Consider the following 24,817-nt stretch of genomic DNA (forward strand, 5'->3'; position numbering starts at 1 on the left):
AACTCACGGGGAAGGGTAGTGCCAGCTTGTTCCTGAGCGTCCACGTGCGCAGGGGAATCTGGGGGGAAGGAGGAGGAGCGAGGTACTCCCCGCAGGGGCTGCAGGTAGGAGGCAGGCGAAGGCAACTCTCCCGGGCGCCCTGGGGATGGTTCCAGATGCCGGGAGGGGGGGGGGGGGGGGGAGAAGGCCCCCCCCCCCCCGGGGATGGGCAGTGAGGGAGGAAGGGAATGGGGCCGGGGGCGGCGCGCAGGCCCCCTGGGCCCATCTCCACACTGGCGGCCGAGTCTCCTCATGTGTGATGGGCAATAGGGCAAGAAGAACCACCGGGAATTCCAGAAAGAGGGAGCACGGGTGGCCTTGCCCGGGCTGATCAGCGCGGCTGCCAAGGGCCACTGCGCCAAGGCGGCCACACCCACGCGGCCAGGGTGCCAGGGACAAATCTGAGGTCAGCAGGAGGGGTGGGGACAACGGGAGCAGGGCATGGGGTGGGGGCAGAAGCTGCCCTGGGGCTAAGCCCACTGTGGGGGTCGGTGGGGTGGGGGGGGGCAGGCCTCGGTGGGGGCCACACGGGGTCTGCGGTCGTCACTACCACAGAGTAAAGTCACCAGCCACCCTGGGCCCGGCCAGCCAGTGAGTGTCCTCTGCACGAGTGGGACACGGCCCCCATTCCAAGGGACCCTCAGAGGGCGGAGGTGTGCAGGGCGGGGTCGCCTGGCCCTCCCCGCCCCCATCCAGCCAGGCTGTCACCCCCCTGCCCCGGGTGCGCCCAGGTATGACATCATCTTTAACTGGCTCAAAAGAAATTCTATTTCAAGACACGGATTCTTTGAGGCTTCCAGTGGGAGGTCTTAACTCCTTTGCAAATTTCGTTTCCGTCTGTACCGTGTCTGGTTACCGCAGCGAAGTCCGTGCGGTCGCCGCGGGGCCGGGTACTCACGTATTTCCACCCGAGCGTGGTCTTGCAGTTTTCACAGTAGATGTCTGCGACCGCGTGCAGCCCAGTGAGAAGGACCCTCTCCTCCGCGGGGCCGCAGCCCACGTTCACCCTGCAGGGGAGAGGGCAGCGCTGGGGACGCGGTTACAGCCGCCGCCACCTCCAGCCCGGGTGGTTCTTCCTCCAGCAACCGGTCACCACAGGCACCAGAGCTCAATCCCCTGCCTCCCCGCCCCTGCCCACCCCCCTCCGTGAGAAGGAACAGCTGGATTTCCCCGCGGGCGGTGACCCCAGTTCTGCTGTGTGGAGCGCAGTTAAAATCAACACCCCCCCCGCCCCACAAATGGGTCAAGGCCACACTGCGTGCAAGAGCAGCCCTTCCCCGAACCCCGAAACCCTCGGACTGAGAGAGGAGAATTCCTTAAGATCATATGAAAACACTGGCTCGGGGCAGCCCGGAGTGGGGGGCGGGGGCCAGCAGGTTAGCGCCGCCTTCAGCCCAGGGCCTGATCCTGGAGTCCCAGGATCGAGCCCACGTCAGGCTCCCTGCATGGAGCCCGCTTCTCCCTCTGCCTGTGTCTCTGCCTCTCTCTCTCTCTGTCTCTCTCTCTCTCTGTCTCTCATGAATAAATAAAGAAAATCTTTAAAAAAAAAAAATGGGGATCCCTGGGTGGCGCAGCGGTTTGGCGCCTGCCTTTGGCCCAGGGCACGATCCTGGAGACCCGGGATCGAATCCCACGTCGGGCTCCCGGTGCATGGAGCCTGCTTCTCCCTCTGCCTGTGTCTCTGCCTCTCTCTCTCTCTCTTTCTTTCTCTGTGACTATCATAAATAAATAAAAATTAAAAACAAAAAAACCAAAAAACCAAAAAATACTGGCTCATCCTAGCGCACCGGGGACTCTAGCCACACGCTCGGCTGAGTTGTTAAGCGCCCGAGCGTGGAAGCAGTACGTGACCTGACCATGAACACAGCACGCCTCAAGGCCATTGGCAGCAGTACTCACACAGAATTGAAGAGGTAGGCTCGTCCCTGACTTCCCTGAAAAGACTGCAAAGAAGAAAAAGTTGTAACAGATTTATTGTGGCAAAATGAAAAGTTCTGCACTTGGTGATGAAGGTGGCAAGACCGTTTCAGGTCATGGAACCCAACGCGAGTAGAGGGGCCGCCTCGTGGAGCAGTTCTGAGCAGTGCTCGGGGGGGGGGCAGTGACCACAGGCCTCTGGGACCCTGCACCCCACAAAGGATTTTCCTTTTAAGTGGCTTGCTGGAATTAGGAATATTACAGGGGCGCTTGGATGGCTCAGTGGGTTAAGTCTGCCTTCGGCTCAGGTCGTGATCTCAGGGTCCTGGGACCTGCACCGGGCTCCCTGCTCCACAGCGAGTCTGCCTCTCCCTCTGTGATCTCTCTGGCTCTTACTCTGTCTCTCAAATATATAAATAAAATATTTTTATAAAAAAAGAGATTTATGTATTTATTTATTCATGAGAGACACGCAGAGAGAGGCAGAGACACCGGCAGAGGGAGAAGCAGGCTCTGTGCAGGGAGCCCGATGCGGGACTCGATCCCCAGACCCCCCCAGACCCGGGATCACGCCCTGAGCTGGAGGCAGGTGCTCGGCCCTGAGGCACCAGGTGCCCCGGGGCACTTAGGTTCTCAGCAGGACTTTCATCCTGAGGCGCTGGGTTAAGGTCAGGGCGATTTCCACCTAGCAGGCCTCTGCTCTTCAGGTAATTAGGAAACAGCTTAATGGCTTTCGAGGCTCGTTCAAAGAAGCATCTGGAATCCCTTTCGGCCCACCACATCATGGATCCTCGTGGGCTCGCTTCAGAACGAAGACCGTGGCGGCGCCCAAGGCCGACACCTGCTCAGGGAGGTCACCGAGCCACACGGCTGCGTCCGGGGGCCCCGAGCGGCTGTGCCTGCCGGGCCGCCCAGAGCCCGCCTCGGAAGGCAACCAAGAGAGCGGGTACCGTGAGCGGCAGGGGGGCCGGCAGCCGCGGGGGCGAGAGGCCCTGCCTGTGTCACCGAGTCCACTTTACATGATGAGCAGAAATGAGACAACCGCCACTATGACCTAGTCACAACCCAAGTGGAGGGGCGCCCGGGTGGCCCAGTGGTTTAGCTCCGCCTTCAGCCCAGGGCCTGATCCTGGAGGCCCGGGATCGAGTCCCCATCGGGCTCCCTGCACGGAGCCTGCTTCTCCCTCTGCCCATGTCTCTGCCTCTCTCTCTGTGTCTCTCATGAATAAATAAATAAGTCTTTAAAAAAAATAAAATATAGGGGATCCCTGGGTGGCTCAGTAGTTTGGCGCCTGCTTTTGGCCCAGGGCGTGATCCTGGAGTCCTGGGATCGAGTCCCATGCCAGGCTCCCTGCGTGCAGCCTGCTTCTCCTTCTGCCTGTGTCTCTCTCTGTGTCTCTCATGAATAAATAAATAAATAAATCTTAAAAAAAAACTAAAACCCAAGTGGATAAGTGTTCTCCTGAGTAAAACAAGAAGCCAAAGCAGAGATTCCTGAAAAGGCACAACCTCCTGACAGACTTTGCGTCTGAAGGTGCGAGGGACCCACACAGCCCAGGAAGGCAGACCCGTGAGAATGGGGGGTTGGGGGGGGGCCGTCATGACCACGAGGGCGGGTGGGAGAGAGCTGTCCCCCTTTCCCGAGGGAATGCTCGCTCATCTACTGTGTTTGGATGGTCTTAGATGCTCACGGGAGGCTGATCACAGCCCCTCACATACCACCAAAAAAGGACGCAACTTAACAATCACGAATCGGGCTGTTCTTTTCACTCTGCGCAGGGTGCCCAGAGCCACTGTATGGCCCGGTCCACAGCAGCCCTCCCAGGGGTTCTTCTGAATGATCCAATTTTCCCCCAAACCCCCAAGATGGCCTGTTTTCTTCTTAGCCACTCTGAGCCTTTAACATTTTTTAATTTCCTCATTACCAAACTATTTCCACAGATTTTCTAGACCTCCTTGTGTTTTTCTAGACTTCAGTGTGTCTTGGCTTTACGCTGGCCTTGCTGCTCTGACGAGTAACCTACTCACCTTGCTTTTTGTGGTCTTCTGTCCCGGCTGCCTAGTCCTCCGAAACCCACCTCTGTGCAAATACCACGCCCAACATCACACCGAGATCACGGTGCAGTCACACTCAGTCACACACAAAACTGTCATCAGTGCGGCCCAGAAGGCTCTAGACTTCTAGGACACAACCAACCCAGGAAGGTTAAATGTCCACCTACTAATTAGGTACGATCATCGTTAAGCGGATGGCGTCATTTTCCAGACACAAACCACTTGCCTTGGAGATCAGCTCATCGTGGTTGGCCAGGTGGGCTCTGCAGTGGACACAGCTGTACGTTCGGTGACAGTTTGGCAGATAAGCTTGGAAAGTTTTGGATTTTGTCATCTTCACCATCTCGGCTGGGCACTCCTCGCTCAGCTCAGGGCTGGCCCTGGACGAATTGCGGCTCTGCTGGATTCTCTGACAAAAGAAACACTGAAATATGCACGCAAGAGCCGTTGTTGTTCGGAGGGCGTGTGGCACGGTCCACACAGCTGGGCCGAGAGAAAAACGTCACAACCTGTCAACGAATCAAGACAAAGCGGTGGGTTATGGAGGGAATGAAATACTTCAAGGAGGTGTATTTAGGATGTGTGGGTTTTGAGGAATAGGGCAGGGGGTGCAGAGCTAGAAGATCTAATTCTTTAATATTAGACATAAAAGAATCCTCCTCACTGTTCCACCATTCTCTTTTTTGTTCTTTTAAGATTTTACTTATTTATTCATGAGAGACACAGAGAAAGAGAGAGAGGCAGAGACGCAGGCAGAGGGAGAAGCAGGCTCCCCGCGGGGAGCCTGATGAGGGACTCGATCCCGGGACTCCAGGATCATGACCTGAGCCGAAGGCAGATGCTCAACTGCTGAGCCACCCAGGCACCCCTCCACCATTCTAATGGTAGTTGAGAGTGGCAAGTGGACTTCTTTCACATATAAATAATTTGAGAAAAACATCTGATTAAGTACATTTTATGCCACGTGTGGCTTCAGAAACATAAAGAAAAAGCAGCCAACAAGCCTGCCACCTGAGTGAGGCCCTAGCAGTGCTGCATACATCTTGTCCCAGATCATGGAATTAGTGACTCAAAGCACTATGACATTTATGAATATGCATGATGGATCCAGTTTAATTAATCATTAAGAAGTTAGATATCAATCCAGAAATAAACACTTTACAGGGTCAAATGATTCTCAAAAAGGGAACCAAGATGATTCAGTGGGGGAAAGGTCAGACCTTTCAAAAAACGGTGCTGGTGCTGTGACAACTGGATTTCCACAGGCAAAAAATGAAGTGGGACCATTATTTAACACCATATACAGAAATTAACTCAACATGGATCAAATACCACAATGTAAGAATGAAAACTATAACCTCCTAGATGAAAACATAGGGGAAAGTGTTCCTGACATGGATGTGGCTCGATTTCCTGCAAATGACAACAAAGGCCCGGACACGTATTTAGATTTACAGAAGGTAAAGGGAGACAAGAGCGGGGCAGGGCACCTGCAGAATACCAAAGAAAGAGAAATAAAAGTCTGAGAAGTATCCAGAAAGGGATACTTGCTTTCAACAGAGCAAGTTCCTAAGTAAGACAACAGAATCCAGAAGGCTGTCGGGAAAGGTACCTTTAAGATCCTGGAAGATATAATGGCTCTTCCAGAATTCTACATCCAGTGAAAATATCTATCAAGAACTCCGGAATGACATTTTCAGACAACTAAGTTTGACTTCAGTAAAATATCACTAAAGGAAGCACAAGGATGTGCTCCAGACAAAAGCAAAACACCACTATGTAAACATCAGAGGAAAAAAAAAGGAAGAGTGAGTAAAGAAGATGGTAAGTCCGTGGGTAAACAGGACAGCAGGATCTTGTAGCGCTTTAAAAAGATAGGACTGTGTGGCGCGCCTGGGGTGGCTCTGTCGGTTGTGTCCAGTTCCTTTTTTTTTTTTTTTTTTTTTTTTTGAGTGTCCAGTTCTTGATTTCCACTCAGGTGGAATCTTAGAGTTGTATGACTGAGCCCCACCTCAGACTCTGCACTGGACATGAAGCCAAATCTGCTTAGGATTCTCTCTCTCTCTCTCTCTCCTTCTGCCTTTCCCTGAACCCTGAAAAAGAAAAGATATGACTGTACTACATGACCACGATAACACAGCTTTGATGAAAAATTTCTGGAGTCCTTGTATTAGTCAAAAAAGTAGATATAAGTATTGGTTAAGCTTCAGATTCTGGTAAAGTAGCGTTGTTTTTATAGAAGTTTTATCAAAATCACAACAAAACCTGTGTAACTTCCAGAACTACAAAGGAGTGTATCAGTGAATGATAAAATGTCAGTCTAAAAGGAGGCAAGAGGGATCCCTGGGTGGTTCAGTGGTTTGGTGCCTGCCTTTTGCCCAGGGCGTGATCCTGGAGTCCCGGGATCGAGTCCCACATCAGGCTCCCTGCATGGAGCCTGCTTCTCCCTCTGCCCATGTCTCTGCCTCTCTCTCTGTCTCTCATGAATGGATAAATAAAATAATTTAAAAAAAATAAAAGGAGGTAAGAAAGGGGGCCTCTGGCTGGCTCAGTTGGTGGAGCATGCATCTTTTGATCTCAGTGTTGTGAGTTCAAGCCCCATTTAGGCATAGTTTACTTAAAAAAAAAAAAGGCAAGAAAGGAGAGGAAAAGAAATATGATATAAAGAAGAGGACAGAAAAAAAAAAGACGCACAAAGGAAGGACGATTTTTTTTTTAAGGAAGGACAATTTAAGCCCAAATATATCAATGCTTATATTAATTATAAACGGACTAAATCCAAGAGTTTAAGGTTTCTGGACTGGACAGAAGACAAAATCCACCTAGATATAATCTACAGGAGCCACACCTTAAAGTAAAGACAAAGAGTGGCTGAAAGAGAAGGCTAGAAACCTGGGTGGTGGCAATACAGAATATGGTTTATAATTATTTGCTAAAAATGTATTTGTTTTATGTATTTTTCATATGTATGCAATTCACAATAAAGAAGTTAAAGTAGTAAAAAGATTGGGAATCTGGCTGGTTCAGTCTGTAGAACATGTGATTCTTGATGTTAGGGTTGTGGGCTTAAAGCCCATGTTGGACGTAGAGATTACTCTAAAAAAAAAAGAGTAATAAAAGGATAGAAAAAGATATAATATGCAAATAATAAAAGAATAATCACATAAATATATTAACATTTTCCTTAAATAATATTTAAGAGAAGGCTTTACTAGATAGAAAAATGGGCTATTTTGTAATGATAAAAATAGCAGAGAGACAAATAGTAAATCTTACTACCTAATAATCAAAATATATAAATCAAACACTGACATAACTGCAAGGAGAAACAGATAAACCTTTAATCAGAATAAGGTTACTGGGGGGGATCCCTGGGTGGCGCAGTGGTTTGGTGCCTGCCTTTGGCCCAGGGCGCGATCCTGGAGACCCGGGATCGAATCCCACATCGGGCTCCCGGTGCATGGAGCCTGCTTCTCCCTCTGCCTGTGTCTCTGCCTCTCTCTCTCTCTGTGACTATCATAAAAAAAAAAAAAAAAAAAAGAATAAGGTTACTGGGGATGCTCAGCTGGCTCAGTTGGTAGAGCATGTGACTCTTGATCTCAGGGTCATGAGTTCAAGCCCCATATTGGGCATAAAGCTCAATTTAAAAAAAGAATAGGGGGATCCCTGGGTGGCTCAGCGGTTTTGTGCCTGCCTTTGGCCCAGGGTGTGATCCGGAGTCCCGGGATCGAGTCCCATGTCGGGCTCCCTGCATGGAGCCTGCTTCTCCCTCTGCCTGTGTCTCTGCCTCTCTCTCTATGTCTATCATGAATAAATAAATAAAATCTTCAAAAAAAAAAGAATAGGATTACTGATTATAGCATATAAATAGGGTAGACATTACATATTTATAATAGACCTAAAATATAGCACAGTATAAATATATTTATATTTTATTATGCCTTTCAGTGACTGATAGAATGCAAATGATTACAGGCAGAGAGGATGTGCACAATGTGATGAACAAATTGGACCTAAAAGACATTGAGAAAACTCTATCTAAGAACTGCAGAATTCACATTCATTTAGAGCATGCAAACAGGGACGCCTGGGTGGCTCGGTGGTTGAGCGTCTGCCTTTGGCTCAGGTTGTGATCTCAAGGTCTAGGATTGAACCCTGCATCGGGCTCCCTGCATGGAGCCTGCTTCTCCCTCTGCCTGTGTCTCTGCTTCTCTGTGTCTCTCATGAATAAATAAATAAATCTTAAAAAAAAAGAAGCACACAAACATTTACAAAAGACAACCGTACAACAAGTCTCAACCAACTTCCAAGTATTGGAAACACAGTATAATCTCTGCCCACAATACACTTAAGTTAGAAATCAATAAGAAAAAAAAATCAATACGAAACCAAGAAAAAAATCTTCATATGCTTAGAAATTCAGAAATATACTTCCACACAAATAAATGGGAAGATAGTCTGTCCTCATGGATTTGAAGAATACTGTTAAAATACTCATACTAAAAGAAAAAAAATAATAAAATAAATAAATAAAATTCTCATACTACCCAAAGCAATCTATAGATTCAATGCAATCCCTAACAAAATACCAATGGCATTTTTATAGAACAAAGAATCCTAAAATTTGTATAAAATCCAAGAGACCCCAAATCGCCAAAGCAATCTTGAGAAAGAGGAACAAAGTTGGAGGTATCACAGTGCCTAATTTTAAACTGTACTACAAAGCTATAGTAATCAAAGCAGTATGGTACTGGTGCAAAAACGATCAATGGAATGAACAGAGTCCAGAACAAAACTCCTACAGGTTCGGTCAATCTAGGACAATGGAGGCAAGAATATATGATGAGTCTCTTCAATAAAGGGTCTTGGCAACAGTGGTTAGCTATATGCAAAAGAATGAAACTGGACCCGTCTTACATCATACACAAAAATAAATTCAAAATGGATTAAAGACTTGAATGTAAGACCCCAAACTGTCAAACTCAAAGAAACCATAGGCAGTAAGCTCTTTGATATCATTCTTAGCAATATGCTTCTTGGACCAGTCTCCTCAGACAAGGGCAACAGAAAATAAATGGGATTACATCAAACCAAAAAGTTTTGCCACAGCAGAAGAAACCATCAACAAAAGACCACCTATGTAATGCGAGAATATACTTGCAAATCACACATCTGATAAGCAGTTAATATCCAAAATATACAAAGGACTTAACGTAACTTTTTTTTTAATGTAACTTTTTTTTTAACGTAACTTTTTAAAAAAGATTTTATCTATTTATTTGACAGAGAGAGACAGAGAGCGAGAGCGCAAGTGCACACAAACAGGGGGAGAAGGGCAGGGTAAAGCAGCCTCCCCGCTGAGCTGGGAGGACTTGATCCCAGGACCCTGGGATCATGACCCAAGCCAAAGGCTCAACTGAGCCAAACAGATGCCCCAGGACTTAAAACACAACTTAAAAACAACCTGATTAAAAATGGGGGGTGCCTGGCTGGCTCCGTTGGTAGAGTGTGTGACTCTTGATCTTGGGGTCATGGGTTTGAGCCCCACGATGGGTATGGAGCCTACTTAAAAATACATGGGCAAGGACACCTGGGTGGCTCAGTGGTTAAGCACCTGCCTTTGGCCCAGGGTGTGATCCTCTAGTCCCGGGATCGAGTCCCACATTGGGCTCCCTGCATGGAGCCTGCTTCTCCCTCTGCCTGTGTCTCTGCCTCTTTCTCTCGTGTCTCTCATGAGTAAGTTAATAAAATCTTTAAAGAAAAATGGGCAGAGGACTTTACCAGACATTCTTCCAAAGAAGACATCCAGATGGTCAACAGACACAAGAGAAGATGGCTGACTCAACATCACTCATCATCTGGGGAATACAGATCAAAACTACAATGAGCTATTACCTCACACCTGTTAGATCGCCTATTATCAAAGAGACAAAAAATAACAAGCATTGGCAAGGGTGTGGAGAAAAGGGAAGCGATGCCCAAGGGTCCATCGATAGATGAATAAAGATGTGGTACATATATATAACCGAATACTATGCAGTCATAAAAAAGAATGAAATCTTACCATCTCACCATGAAATCATACATGGATCAGCATCAACAGTACTGCACTAGGTGAAATAAGTCAGAGAAAGATAAATACCATACAATCTCGCTTGTATGTAGAATCTAAGCAAAAAAAATGAAAAGAAAAAAAAAAAAACAGAAACAGACTCACAGATACAGAAAACAAATGGTTGGTTACCAGAGGGGGCAGGGGTTGGGAGATGGGCAAAATAGGCAAAGGGGATTACGAGGTATGAACTTCTAGTTATAAAAGAAGTCACAGGGATATAATGTACCCATAGAGAATATGGTCAGTAACTTTATAATAACTTTGTATGGGGGCAGAGGATAACTAGATTTGTGGTGGGGATCATTTCATAATGTATGAAACTATCCAATCAAGAAGATGTACAGTTGAAATTTTGTTTTAAAGATTTTATTCATTCATTCACAAGACACACACACACACAGAGAGGCAGAGACACAGGCAGAGGGAGAAGCAGGCTCCATGCAGGGAGCCTGAGATGGGTCTCGATCCCAGGACTCCAGGATCACGCCCTGCGCCGAAGGCAGGTGCTTAACTGCTGAGCCACCCAGGGATCCCTACAGCTGAAATTAATAGGATACTATCTGTCGATTATTCTCTGATTTTTAAAAAAGCATAGTCTGAGGAGAGAAAAGGAATGTACTTCTATATACACATGGGTCTAAGAATAATGGAAATTAAAAGATGTTTTTATTAATATTATGAACAATAATAAAATAATTACTTTCTAGTTCTTAAAAGGAAATGTAAAAAAATAAATAAAATTTAAAAAAAGGAAATGTATAATCTTATAGGATGTATATTAGAAAATATGACAGGTGGAATTAATGAGCTAAACACCCTTTTTAAAAAAGATTTATTTAAGATTTTATTTATTTCTTTTACAGAGAAAGAGCGCGTAAGCACAAGCACAGGCAGTGTCAGAGGGAGAGGGAGAAGCAGGCTTGGGAGCCCGATGTGGGGCTGAGCAGCGAGTCCAATGTAAGGCTTGATCCTAGGACCTTGGATCATGACCTGAGCTGAAGGCAGATGCTTAACTGACTGAGTCACCCAGGCATCTTAAAGATTTTATTATTTATTCATTTATTTGGGAGAGAGAGCAAGAAAGAGAGCCCAAGTTGGGGGGAGGAGGAGCGGCAGGAGAGGGAGAAAGATTCCAGGCTGAGCAGGGAGCCTGAGGTGGGGCTCGATCCCAGGACCCCGGAATCATAACCTGAGCCAAAGGCAGACACTTAATCGACCGGGCCACCCAGGCGCCCTTAAATACTCCTCTTTATTTTTCATGTTCACAGCAGCTTTATTCATAATAGCCGGAAACAAGCCAGATGTCCACCAATATGTGAACAGTTCAACAAACAGTGGTACGTCCATACCCTGGAGTACCTACCACCCAGCTGTAAAAAGGAGCAAACTATTAACATACCCAACAACCTAAAGATTCCTTTAGGAATCTTCAGAGGCTTATGCTAAGTAAAAAGATAAAAATAAAAAAGCCAACCCCCAAAGGTGACGTACTACATTATTCCATTTATATAATATTCTTGAAGTGATAAAATCATGGAAATGGTGAACCGATTAGAGGATGCCAGGGTTAGGAAGTGGGCTGGAGGGCGGAGGAGCAAAGTGGGTGTGGATGCATAATGGCAACAAAGGGAATTTTGCTGGATGATTTTTTTTTAAGGTTGACTTTTTTCCCCCAGAGATTTTTTTTTAATTTAAAATCTATTAATTAACATATATTATTAGTTTCAGAGACAGAGGTCAGTGATTCATCAGTGTTATATAACATGCAGTGCTCATCACATCAGGTGCCTTCCTCAATGCCCATCACCCAGTTACCCCTTCCCTCCCCACATCCCCTCCAGCAATCCTCAGTTTGTTTCCTATGATTAAGAGCCTCTTAAAAAAAAAAAAAAAAAAAAAGAGAGAGAGTCTCTTATGGTTATTCTCTCTCTCTGATTTCATCTTGTTTTATTTTTTCCCCTCTTCCTCTATGATCCTCTGTTATATTTCTTAGATTCCACATGCAAGTGAGATCATATGATAATTGTGTTTCTCTGACTTATTTCACTTAGCATAACACCCTCTAGTTCCATCCATGTCATTGTAAATGGCAAGATTTCCTTTTTTGATGGCTGAATAGTATTCCAGCGTGTGTGTGTGTGTGTGTGTATGTGTGTGTGTATGTGTGTGTGTACGTACACACCACATCTTTTTTATCCATTCATCTCTGGATGGACATCTGGGCTCTTTCCATAGTTTGGCTATTGTGGACATTGCTGCTATAAACACCGGGGTGCAGGTGCCCCTTCAGATCACTACAGTTTATTTTTGGGGTAAACAACTAGTAGTGCAATTGCTAAGTCGTAGGGTAGCTCTATTTTCAACTTTTGAGGAACCTCCATACGGTTTTCCGGAGTGGCTGCACCAGCTTGCACTCCCACCAACAGTAAACACCCATCTTTAGAAGTTAAAAAAGTAACAGAGGAACAACCCAAAGAAAATATGAGGAAGTAAATCAACAGGAAAAAATGTAATGCAGCAGACAAGAAAAACATGGATATACAAAAAGGATCAACAGAGCCAAAAGTTTGTTCTTGGAAAAGACTAATAAAATTGATAAAGTTTTGTTCCACTGATTGGGGACAGAGGGGGAGAAGAGGGATATAAGTAATAACCTGGCAGAAATGGAAATGGGATATCACTTTCTTTGGATGAGATTTATGGGTAAGAGGATGTTGTGATCAATTTAATATATTTTAAAATGTAAACCACACAAACAAATTCCTGGAAGAAAGATAAATGAAAAAGAGGACTCAGGAAGAAACAGCAAATCTGAGTGACCTGAAAAACATTAAAGAAATGGGAATGAACCAGCTAGTTTAACCTGAACCAAACCTTGATCAGGGCAGTGCAAAAATGAAATTCACTTTAATTTTCTTCTCATGCACCAAGATGCAAATACCCTAAATCACTTCACCAAACAAAATCTAATACTATTTTAAAAGGATAATAAAATACAATTAGGTTTACATTATCACAGGAATACAAAATCATTTAATGCTAGGAAATGTAGTTAATAAAATGTGCCGCCTATTATTCTTTCAATCTGTTTATCTCAATAGATGCAGAGAAAGTATTTGACAAAATTAAACGTCCATTCACAATTTTAACAACCTTCCGTGCAGACTAAGAATAAAAGGGAACTTCCTTATCTGTTAGGAGACATCTATAAAAATGAAACTAACAACCCACAGTGAACATAATGCTTAACGATAAGACTCTGAAAACATTCTCTTTGAGAGCAGGAATGAATCTGGACACCACCGCCTTCCCGCAGCCCTAGAAGTACCAGCCATCTCAGCAAGGCAACAAGGCATTAAGATTAGAGTGGAAAACAGACACTTATATACAACAGTGTAACAACCCAAAGTATCTGAGAATAAATTCAGAGACCTGAAACACCTCTACAGAGAAGAGTGTAAAATTCTGAAAGACAATGAGGAATACCTGAATAAATGGAGACGTACCAAGATCAGGACCGGAAGACACTGTAAACATGTGAATTCTTCCCAAAGTAATTTTTAATTTTTTAATTTCATTTATTCGTTTTTAAAGATTTTTATTTATGAAAGCAAGCAGGGGGAGAGGCAGAGGGAGATGGGAGGGAGTGGGGGAGAGGGAGAGGGAGAGAAAGAGAATCTCAAGTAGACTCCATGCTGAGCATGGAGCCCAAAGTGGGATTGATCCCATAACCCAGAGATCATGATCTGAGCCAAAACCAAGAGTTGGATGCTTAACCAAATGACCCACTCAGGTGCCCCTAAATTTTATTTAAGTAATTTCTACACTCAACATGGGGCTCAAACTTGTGACTTCAAGATCAAGAGGAGAGCGCTCTACTGCCTGAGCCAGCCAGGCGTTCCCCCAAAGTAATTTTTAAATTAAACGTAATTCAAATCAAAATACAGAAAGATGTATTGGGGTGTGTGTGTGTGTGTGCGCGCACGCATATGCAAGTCAGGGAGCCAGTGAGAGGCAGAGGGATTGGATTCTCAAACTTATCCTGGAAGTGTCTACTTCCAGGAGGGACAAATTTTCCTCAACCCTCTGGGGGTCCCCGGCTGGGTCTGAAAACTAAATTGGCCAAGACAGATTAGCAGCAGCAGGACACACAGATTTTACTGAACGTTTACGTGTCCCTGGGGCCTTCACTAGAGAATGAAGACCCAAAGCAGCAGCAGCAGAGCAGGAAGCTTTCCTACCCTTTAGACAAAGACACTGTGAAGAACGGACAAGGTAGAGGGCTTTGGCCTAGGGGGCAGTCAGTCCATGGTGAAGAAGTAACTAGAAAGACAGGGTAGGTTTAACAAGGTTTGTGCAGAATTCTTGGCTCCAGACTCCCTGTCTCTGGTGCTCCCTCCTCCTGGTGTCTGAAGACCTGTGGCAGGAAGCGGGGGCAATGGGGAGGTCAAGGTGGCCCTCCTCTGTCATCTTCTCAACTGCCTCCAGCTTAAGGTATGCAATATGCCATGGTGACATCTTTTAGGGTGGTGCGTCCTGAGGCCCTTTGCATCAAAGGTCAAAACTCATGAGGACGCTCTTGGAGAGCGCCAAGGAAGCGTGTGCTCTACCCAAGTCCTGCCATTTGCCACTGGCATCGAGACAGAGCGGTGCTGGCACGGGACAGGGACACAGGGTGACGGGACCTGAAAGAGACCAGAAACAGGCCTATGCAGAGACAACACCAGGGCCAGCTCACTGGGAAGGAGAGGCTCCCCAAAATGGGGCTGGATGTTAGAGACGCCCAACGGTAGGACAAGAAAAAGCTGGATCCTATTTTATACCATAAACAAAAACTAATGGTTCGTCCCATTTCCCGACAGAGAAAATCAGCTAGTGAGAATACTGCGGAGGAAGATTCCCTACAAGGGACACCGCCCCCATCCCCACCCGCCCCGTCTACACATCCATCCTCCAAAATGAAGCGGTTTCTTTCCCCACTAAAGGTCTTCTCAACCGAGTAGTAAGGGACTTCTAAAGAAGTCTGAGTATATTAGACAGTCCCCATCAGGGATTCCCAGAACCTTTACCTTTTTTTTTTTTTCTTTTAAGATTTTATTTATTTGTTAGAAACGCAGAGAGAGAGAGAGAGGCAGAGACACAGGCAGGGGGAGAAGCAGGCCCCATGCAGGGAGCCCGACATGGGACTCGATCCCGGGACTCTAGGACGGCTGCCCCGAACCCTAACCTTTTAAGCCACCGTGAGGCCCACTGCGTTTCACCAGGGATTCTCTGTTGCCCCAAGCTGCTGGGCACTCTATGAAGTTGGACCCTGGTGCCCCTCCCATGCTGAGGGAGGTCGTGGAGGCAGCTCCTGGGGATGAGGGACCGTTTGGGTGATCCCCCCGGCAGGCCCCCACTTCCCAGCCCGACCCATGCTGGCCGCGCAGAAGTCGCAGTGCACACGTGTCCCCTGCCCCCCATCAGGGACGGCCCAGAAGGAAGCAAGGAACCTCGCCTTTTTTTTTTTTTAAACGGGCTCCACCCTTGAACTCCCAACCCTGAGATGGAGAGTCCCATGCTCCCCTGGCTGGGTGAGCCAGCCTCGGAGCAGGTGATCCCGGGGCGCCTGGCTGGCTCGGGCGGCAGGGCGTGGGACTCTTGATCTCGGGGTTGTGAGTTCGGGCCCTGCGCCGGGTGTTCAGATTACTTTAAAAAAGTAATCACTTTTTTAAATCACTTTTTTTAATCACGGGCTGCCTGGGTGGCTCAGCGGTTGAGCATCTTCTTTTGGCCCAGGGTGTGATCTTGGGATCCTGTGATCTTGGGATTGAGTGCTGCGTTGGGCTCCCTGCATGGAGACTGCTTCTCCCTCTGCCTCTGTCTCTCATGAATAAATAAATAAAATCTTTTTTTTTTTTTTTAATTTTTTTTTAATTTATGATAGTCACAGAGAGAGAGAGAGGCAGAGACATAGGCAGAGGGAGAAGCAGGCTCCATGCATCGGGAGCCCGACGTGGGATTCGATCCCGGGTCTCCAGGATCGCACCCTGGGTCAGAGGCAGGCGTCAAACCACTGCGCCACCCAGGGATCCCAATAAATAAAATCTTTAAAAAAAAAAAAAAAGTGAGGGGATCCCTGGGTGGCTCAGCGGTCTAGTGCCTGCCTTCGGCCCAAGGTGTGATCCTGAGGTCCCGGGATCGAGTGCCGCATCAGGCTCCCTGCATGGAGCCTGCTTCTCCCTCTGCCTGTGTCTCTGCCTCTCTCTCTGTGTGTGTGTCTCTCAGGAATAAATAAAACATTTAAAAAATTAAAAAAAAAATTTTAAAAAGTGATTTCACTTTTATTCATAATAAGAACGGGGTACACCTCTCAGTTTTAGCTTGCACACAATTCTCTTTGTATGAGAAAATGCCTTTCAGAGTGGCAACCTGCCAAGGACTTTGGTTTTGAATTGCTCAGTGGCACGGATGCAGGCCCTTCCACCTCCTCAGGTGGCTCTTGCACCCCACCCCCCCGGTGTCCTCAGCCTGAGATGCCACCAGCATCCAGAAGGCCCTGCTTGTGGGCTCCTGGCACCTCTACCAAGCCTCATCTGTGCTCAGCCCTCATGGGCAACCCTTTGAAGGCAGAAGGGTGCCTCCCGCACACATGTCTCACCCACATGTCTCACCATCTCTGTCCTGACCTCCTCGCCTGTCACCACCCCGCCAAGGGGTTCCTGGCAGAGCCACGGCCAGGCCTGGATTCGTGGTCACTGAGAAGAGTGTCATGTTGTGTTTTCACTAGGCTTTTAAACTGGATATCCAGGGACACCTGGGTGGCTCAGGGGTTGAGCACCTGACTTCAGCTCAGGTCGTGATCCTGGAGTCCCGGGATCGAGTCCCACATTGGGCTCCCTGCATGGAGCCTGCTTCTCCCTCTGCCTGTATTTCTGCCTCTCTCATGAATAAATAAAATCTTAATTAAAAAAAAAAAACAAAAACCAAACACAACTGGGTATCCACTGTGGCGTTGGTGAAATCATGGCCAAGTTTTCAGGCAACCAGTGTGCAAAATAGGCTTTTACAACAAAATCTACTGGTAAGTTAGGGCCCGCTCTGAAGTAATTGAAAGGCAAATGGATCCAGTGAATCATGTTTACTACAGGACATCATCTTTCCCCTGGGTTTGGAGGGCAGCAACCATCCCCCCGCACCCCAGAAAATATTACTGGTGAGGTAATTTTTTGGAGCGAAAACAATATTCTGGATTCCAGAAATTTCTCTCCTAAAATAAACATGCACAATTATTTTAAGAGAACGTGAATCAGGCCCATGTCCATATGGTGCTGTTACCACACTTGTAAAGACAAAAACATTGAGAAATAAAGCCCCAAGCGAGCAGCTCTTACATTTCCCGGATGGAGTGGAGGCTGCCCGCGGGCTCTCTTCCCCGCAACCCGGGGACACCCGTTCCCTCTGCTCCCCATGCCACCCCGTCACCTCCCCGCACCGCCACTACCTGCAGGTAGGCTCCAGGCCCAGCCTCCTCTTCCCCTGAAGGAGGGAGGCACCAGGCACACAAAGTGTGCAGCCAGAGTTCACGGCAAAGGTGGAACCCCAGGTGGGTGCTCGGGCAGGGACATCCACATCCTCCGAGGAAGAGGGGGTGCAGTGACTCTGCAGGGAACACCCCCCCAACCCCAGGCCAGGCCAGCGCTATTCTAAGCCGCTGACCCCATGAGAACCAAATGAACTGGCTGCAACCCTAAGAGGTGGGGCTTCTTATTAATCCTACTGTGCAGACATGGAAACCGAGGCCCAGAGAGGTTACCCAATCCTCCAAGGTTGCACGGCTAGTAAAGCTGTGGATTCAAAGCCAGAGTCTACACCCTGGACCACGGTGTCTGCAGACACATGAACCAGTGTGAACTTCACTCCCTGATGCAAATTAAAGGCAGTCTGGTAGGTCTTACAACCTAGCAGGTGGGCAGAGATCTTTAAAAAGTGGCTATCGGGGATCCCTGGGTGGCTCAGCGGTTTGGCGCCTGCCTTTGGCTCCAGGATCCTGGAGTCCTGGGATCAAGTCCTGCGTCCGGCTCCTGGCGTGGAGCCTGCTTCTCCCTCTGCCTGTGTCTCTGCCTCTCTCTCTCTCCCTCCCTCTCTGTATATCATGAATAAATAAATAAAATAAATCTTTAAAAATAAATAAATAAAAATAAAAAGTGGTTATCACCACTGGGGTGGGCTGGCTGACACGTAGCCATCTGGTGGCGCCTCTCAGCGCTCCTTGGGTGCACACCCCTGGACCCGGGGCGTTCACCTCTGGACCAGTGTGCACAGGTGCAGGGAACTGGACATAGCCAATAACCACAACCTATTAGAAACCATCTCGGGCAGCAGCCCCGGTGGCTCAGCAGGTTGGCGCCGCCTTCAGCCCAGGGCGGGATCCTGGAGCCCCAGGATCGAGTCCCTCGTCGGGCTCCCTGTATGGAGCCTGCTTCTCCTCTGCCTGTGTCTCTGCCTCTCTCTCTGTCTCTAATGAATAAATGAATAAAATCTTTAAAAAAAAAAGAAACCATCTCAAGTCTGAGCAAAGGAGACTGGCGTTGCCCTGATAGACTTGGATCAGAAACACTTCCTAGGTGGGACCTCAGCCGGGGACCAGGGGAAGGGGCTTCCTCTTCTCTTCTGCTTTTTGGTAGCTTTAGGTTTTTGATACGGAAGGAATGTACTGACTGTGCACACACGCACGCACACAGCACGACACGGGAAGGCCTGGAAGGCCTCGCGTCAGAGGGCAAAGGCAGGGGCCTAGTTTGCCGTTGGCAGAACCAGCTTCCCTCACGCACAGTCCGCCTTCTTACTGGAATTACAGGATCAAACACTCTTCTCCACAGCTCAGGAACTGCAGGTTTGGTGCTCAGCCGACCCTCCCAGAGTGACAAGAGGATTCCTCAGTCCTGCCAACCGCTGGGGCTGCCCCAGATGAAGCCCCCCTCCCCGTGGCTGCCCACCCTGCCTCGCGGGCATCTGCCCTCCACGCCCCAGGCCTCGCCTCTCCCCCCTCCTGCCTCGGGTCCTGCCTCCACCGTCTCCCGTGAGACTAATGAGTAATGTGTTTGCACTGAGCCTCCTTTCCCAACGACCTGTAATGCGTTCTCTTTTATTTCTCCTACTAAGTAACAAAGCTCCCCAGAGTCGGGGCCTTGGGACACTTCCTGGCACAGGTTACTGGCTTGCGTGCTATCGACAGGGCGACAGACCAAGGCCCTACACGCCACTGCCCTTCTCACTTGAAAGGGTGGGCCCAGTCCCAGAAGGCTGATGGGAGCAGGGGGACAGAAGGTCCCTTAACCTTAACCTAGAATGGAAGGACCTTAACCTAGAATGATTTCATCACAGGCTAAAAAGAACATAATCAAACATTTGAAGCCCTGTGTTGGGGCAAGAGAAGGAAAAACCAGAGATGCAAAGAGCAATCAGGAGGGGGCCAGTGCTCAGGGGTGAGAGGGCCAACGCTGGGAAGCCAGGTGCGCCACGAGGGAGCCAGTAGGCGAGGCCTGGCGAGAGACAGGGTGCCGGGGTGCAGAGGACAAAGCTGCGAGAGGGCCTGACTCAAAACCTGTTCCTCATCTCTGGAGGCTGCGGAACCTCGGGCAAGCTGTTGCCTTATCTGTAAAATGTGGGTAAACTGCAATTCACAAGGTGGTCCAGACAATCACGCGAGAGGCCATGGCACTGTTACAACAGGACGGAGGGTTGGCAAGCACATCTCCACGCCTCACAGGCCCCACCAGGGATCCTGGCCCTGGGTCTGAGGCCCTTCAGGGGCCACATCAAGGGGCCCTTCCCTGGGTGGACGGTGGGATGGCTCCAGGATTTCCAGTTTACTATCACCAGCACACAGCTTGTCAGAGGGACCCCAGGGTCTCTATCACGGGAGGAATGGTGACTTCTTTCCTGAATCCAACTCACACTGTCCTCCCCAGAACCCTTAGCCCTCCAGGTCTTGGTTGTTCAGCATGTTCTCCAACGTCCCCCAAAATCTCCTGTCAAAATTTCCACTCCTTAGAGGTCTTGCTGATTAGCAGACCTCACTACTCTTCTACAAATGGAAAACCAAAGGAACCACAAATGAAGAGCATCAGAGAACGGTTTGAAAGCAGGAGGACTTCTGTTGCTCTTTTTATTTTTCAAAATTTTCATACTTTTGGGCAGCCCCAGTGGCTCAGCGGTTTAGCGCCGCCTTCAGCCCAGGGCATGATCCTGGAGTCCCAGGATCGAGTCCCACATCAGGCTCCCTGCATGGAGCCTGCTTCTCCCTCTGCCTGTGTCTCTGCCTCTCTCTGTCTCTCATGAATAAATAAACAAAATCTTTAAAAAATTTTTTTTTCATACTTTCTACAAATGCAGGTTAAGTTGCTACTGAAGTTACGTCAGGTGCCTAGCTCTAACAGGACACATGGAAAAGGCAAAATCAAAGGCCCAGCAAGTAGAGAACAGATGTCATTCTGCAGTCCGTTGCGCCCTCATAAATTAAAGGGATAGCAATAAATAGGCAAAGTAGGCTGACTACTAGCTTAGTTAACAACAGGGCTTTCCTCGTTCCTTTGTTTGAATCAGGGCTCCAAGGTTAACAGGATCTGTGTTATTCCAGTTTAGCAAAGTAGCTTCCTGAAATGCCAATTTTATATCTTCCTGGCATTAAATCCACCCAGGCAGATTCTACTGGCAATTTGACCTCAGCATTTCAGGCATTCCCAGCAGCTGAGGATTGGTTTTGCCAGCTCCGCACGTCAGAACAGCCCCGTGAGGCTGAAGTGGTTATATGTGCTACCGAATAACTAAGAATACGGCTTCTGCATATTCTAAACTAGTTTCCATGTATCAGTCTCCCAGGGGAAAAAGACGTTAAAACTCTATGGCAGGGATCCCTGCGTGGCTCAGTGGTTGAGCGTCTGCCTTCAGCCCAGGGTGTGATCCTGGGGTCCTGGGATCGAGTACCCCATTGGGCTCCCTGCATGGAGCCTGTTTCTCCCTCTGCCTGTGTCTCTGCTTCTCTCTCTCTCTGTGTGTGTGTCTCTCATGAATAAATAAATAAAATCTTTAAAAAAGATAAAAAAAAAAAAAAACTATGGCAGCCCCTCGCCCTCTCCACGGTCACCCCCACCCCTCGAAACTGGGTCTTCGTGAAACTTAGGGACAACAGGGAAGAATCAAGAACAGACTTTATAGGAACACTGCTTCCAGCTAAAGAGTTTTACACATTTCAGTGCTTCAAAGATGGTAAGGTTTAACGTCTGGATTTCAGCTACAAGAATATCTCCATGTCGGTTGTTCATTTTGGCAAACGCACCATGGCAATGTGCGACAGTAACAATGGGCAACGCTGGGCGTGGGGCATGTTGGGACTGCCTGTACTATCTTTGCAACTTTCATGGAAACCTAAAGTTATTCCAAAACAAGAAGTTCGTTTAAAGAGTGAAGGCTATTGAGGCGCCTGGCTGGCTCAGTCAGTGCAGCATGCGACTCTTATCTCGGGTCGTTTAAGCCCTATATCCGGTATAGAGATTACTTAAACATGAAATCTTTGCAAAAAAAAAAAAAAAAAAAAGGCAAAGGCTATTGCTCCGATTGGTAATTAAGATTATCCGGTTATTTTTTTTTCTTAAGGGTCCAGTAGAGACCAGACCCTGTGCTACAGGTCTGGGGCAGAACAGGACTTTGCTCTGCTCCTATCTCTGAGCGGTTCCTGCAAGTAGAAGACACTTTAACCCTGTGAGATGCAAGGGGAGGGAGCATAAGGTCCAGGAGAGCCTCAGTATCCGCATTCCTCAACTGTGCCACTACTGTCACCCACGAGCCCAGGGCCAGGGGTGGGGGGGATCCCGTGCACGGTTACAAAACTCAACCACCCCAGATTCCAGCACAGCTCCCGGCGCGGAGCAAGGCCTCAGCAAACACTTGTCACATCTACTAGAAGGGAGCAGGGGCTGGAGGGTGCTCAGGTGAAGCACCTGAAAGAGTTCTCTAGAGAAGGAAGCCTCCTCGCGAGGCTTGGGTAGGAGCTTAGGAGCGAGGTGGGTGGAAAGAATAACATTCTCGGCAAAGGAAACAACAGGTTAAAGTGTATGCTCTGGCTAGAAAAAGGAAGAAGAAATGCAACTGGACAAAAAAGCCTGGGGGTGGGGAAACTGAGGTCTGCCAAAGCCATTATCTCTCCAGCACGAAATTACAGCCTTTTTTTTTTTTTTTTTTCCATCCTAGAACTCGGCACATTATCTGGACATCAAAGATGTCAATCAGAGGCAGGCCTGGGGGAGGGGGACCCTACTTAACAGGTTTCCCAAGCTAAGGCTTCTGCAAGCTGTGCTTTAATAAAAGCCTAGCGCCGCAAGCAGGGAACTGATACGGAAGACAATTCATTTTAGTCACGATCTTTATGTGGGCAACTTGAAAACATCCCCCCCCCCTTTTAATAGACATTCCTGGGAGCCCTCTTTTGTCCTCATTTCCCTCCCCGGTCCCAACATTCTTTTTTTTTTTTTTTTTTTTTTTTTTAAAGAGGAGGAAAGCCTATTATCATCAGGCATCTCGTTCATTCTCTCGGTAGATTTTTCTCGTGGCTGAAGTAGGGAGGAGGCCGGGAAGGGAGGGAAGAAAGCGGGGCAAAGCCCCAGATTAGGCGTCGAGGTCCGCTCACCCCGGGGGGAGCCAGATAACGACACATCGAGAAACCGAACCAGAACAAACACGTCCACAGGTGCGGCCCGCTCGCGCCCCGCCCGCCGGCCCAACAGGTGCCCCGGGCCCCGCCCGCCGCCGCGGGAGCCTCGGGCCGCGGGGGCAGCCGCCCGCGCAGGTCAGGCCCGCCCGTACTCACGGCCGCTCGGCGGTCCGCGCCCCGGCCCGCAGCGCCCATCCGGCCCGGGCCCCGGTCAGCGCGGGCTCGGCTCTCAGGCGGCGCCGGCGCGGCCCGGGACGCGCTGCGGCCGTTGGCGCCTCCGCAGGGCGCGAGGCATCCTCCCGCCGCCGCCCCGCGGGCCGCCTGCCCTTTGTTTTGGAGCCGCGGCCCGGCCGCGCCGCCGTTAACGGCCTCGGAACGCGGCGCCGGCCAATCAGCGCGCCGCCCCGCCCCGCCCCCGCCCGCGCCCCGCCCGCGCCCCGCCCCGCGCCCCGCCCCGCCCGCGCGCGCCCGCCCCGCGCGCTCCGAGCCCGGGAGCTCCACCGGCTCGCGCTCCGCCGGGCTGGGCGGGGGCGCACGTGCCGCGGGGCGCGCCGCGCTCCCATTGGCCGGCCTGCCGCGCGCGGCCTCGGAGCCGACCTATGAGGGCTGGAGGGCGGGGGGCGGGGCCTCGCGGGGCGGGGCGGGCTCGACGAGGATCGCGGTGCGCAAGCGCGGGCGGGCCAGGGCCGGGGGAGCCGCGGGTCGCTCGCTCTCCCCGCGCGCGTGGATCGGCCGAACGACCGAGGTCCTGCGCGGGAGCCGGGCATCGGGCTGTCCTCTGCGCCAGAATCCCCACCTCAGGGACGCGCGGTGGCTCAGCGCTTTGGCGCCTGTCTCCGGCCCAGGACGTGATCCTGGAGACCGGGGATCGAGTCCCGCGTCGGGCTCCCGCATGGAGCCTGCTTCTCCCTCCTCCTGTGTCTCTGCCTCTCTCTCTCTCTTTCTCTGTGTCTCTCATGAATAAATAAATAAAATCTTAAAAAAAAAATCCCCACGTCGGACTTCGGGCGGCCCTCCCCCGCCCTGGGCAGCCCGCCCCATCCTGACACCCGCACTCTGTCCCCCACGGCTCTCGTGTCATTATTTTGTTGGTTCCCACACCTTTCCTCTATGGGTCGTTTTTAAAATTATATATATGTTTTAAAAACCATAGTATTGAAGTCACAATGTGTTCAACATTTTTATACATGTTAGCATCCTTTAGATCTTGTTTCTTTTTTGCATTACAGTGTATCTGTGAAGATCTGTCCGTGTCTTTGGAGGAGCACGTGATTTATTACTGTGCTTATAAGGTCTCTGGATCCTGTCCGTTTGTCCAAACTTAGCCATTCTCCTGGCAATGTCTCCAGCTCCCCTCCTTTCACAAACCTGGCTGCAGGCTGGGACCTCATGATCCTTTTCTTTTAAGATTTTATTTATTTATTCATGAGAGAGACACAGAGAGAGGCAGAGACACAGGCAGAGGGAGAAGCAGGCTCCATGCAGGGAGCCCCACGTGGGACTCGATCCGGGGGCTCCAGGATCACGCCCTGGGCCAAAGGAGGCGCTAAGCCGCTGCGCCACCCAGGGATCCCCCATCATGATCCTCTTTTAAGATGTGTTTCTCAGAGGAGTGTTAACCATCTTCATGGATAGTTAACCCTTTCAAGATCTTCAGTTTCTGACTTTCAGGTGTTCAATTTCCAACTGGGGTAGGGGTGTTCCTTTCTCACAAATTTTCAAGATTCCTTAGATTGTCTTAAATATTAAGCTTTTGCTGTTTCTGCTACCGCAAATATCTTTTCTCGGCCAGTCCTCTGTTGAAAAAAAATCCTAATTTTTATGTGAGTTGATGTTTATATGATTTTGTATCCTGCTTTGAGAAGGGGGATTTTTCACCTATTGCATTTTGATGAAGGATTTTAGGGGCTGCAGAATATTGAACTTAACATACCCAAATAAATGTGTGATTTCTGCTCCATTTCTTTGGATTCCTTCATTCTTTGAAATTGTAGCACCATG

At 48.9% G+C, this 24,817-nt stretch overlaps 1 protein-coding gene and 1 non-coding gene across 7 annotated transcripts in view; one reads left to right on the forward strand and one right to left on the reverse strand.

The window, feature by feature from the left end:
- Positions 1-23,131, reverse strand: part of YPEL1 (yippee like 1) — a 26,147-nt gene extending 3,016 nt beyond the window's left edge. Inside the window, exons 1-5 of one of the 6 annotated variants that reach the window (XM_072819104.1) lie at positions 22,973-23,131; positions 4,237-4,519; positions 1,939-1,982; positions 938-1,046; positions 8-58 (exon numbers count right to left, since the gene is read on the reverse strand). In XM_072819104.1, coding sequence (XP_072675205.1) covers positions 8-58; positions 938-1,046; positions 1,939-1,982; positions 4,237-4,353 — 321 coding nt within the window. In that variant the 5' untranslated portion in view covers positions 4,354-4,519; positions 22,973-23,131. Of the gene's footprint in view, positions 1-7; positions 59-783; positions 1,047-1,938; positions 1,983-4,236; positions 4,520-6,021; positions 6,041-9,791; positions 9,811-22,792; positions 22,903-22,972 lie in introns of those variants that run through there. The other 5 variants (XM_072819107.1, XM_072819105.1, XM_072819106.1 and 2 more) reach the window with 5 other exon arrangements.
- TRNAK-CUU (transfer RNA lysine (anticodon CUU)) lies at positions 7,570-7,642 on the forward strand. Its single transcript has one exon. It is a non-coding gene; the product is annotated as a tRNA-Lys (tRNA).
- Positions 23,132-24,817: the final 1,686 nt, after the last annotated feature.

The sequence above is a fragment of the Canis lupus genome, assembly GCF_048164855.1.
Source record: "Canis lupus baileyi chromosome 27 unlocalized genomic scaffold, mCanLup2.hap1 SUPER_27_unloc_1, whole genome shotgun sequence".
NCBI lineage: Eukaryota > Metazoa > Chordata > Mammalia > Carnivora > Canidae > Canis > Canis lupus.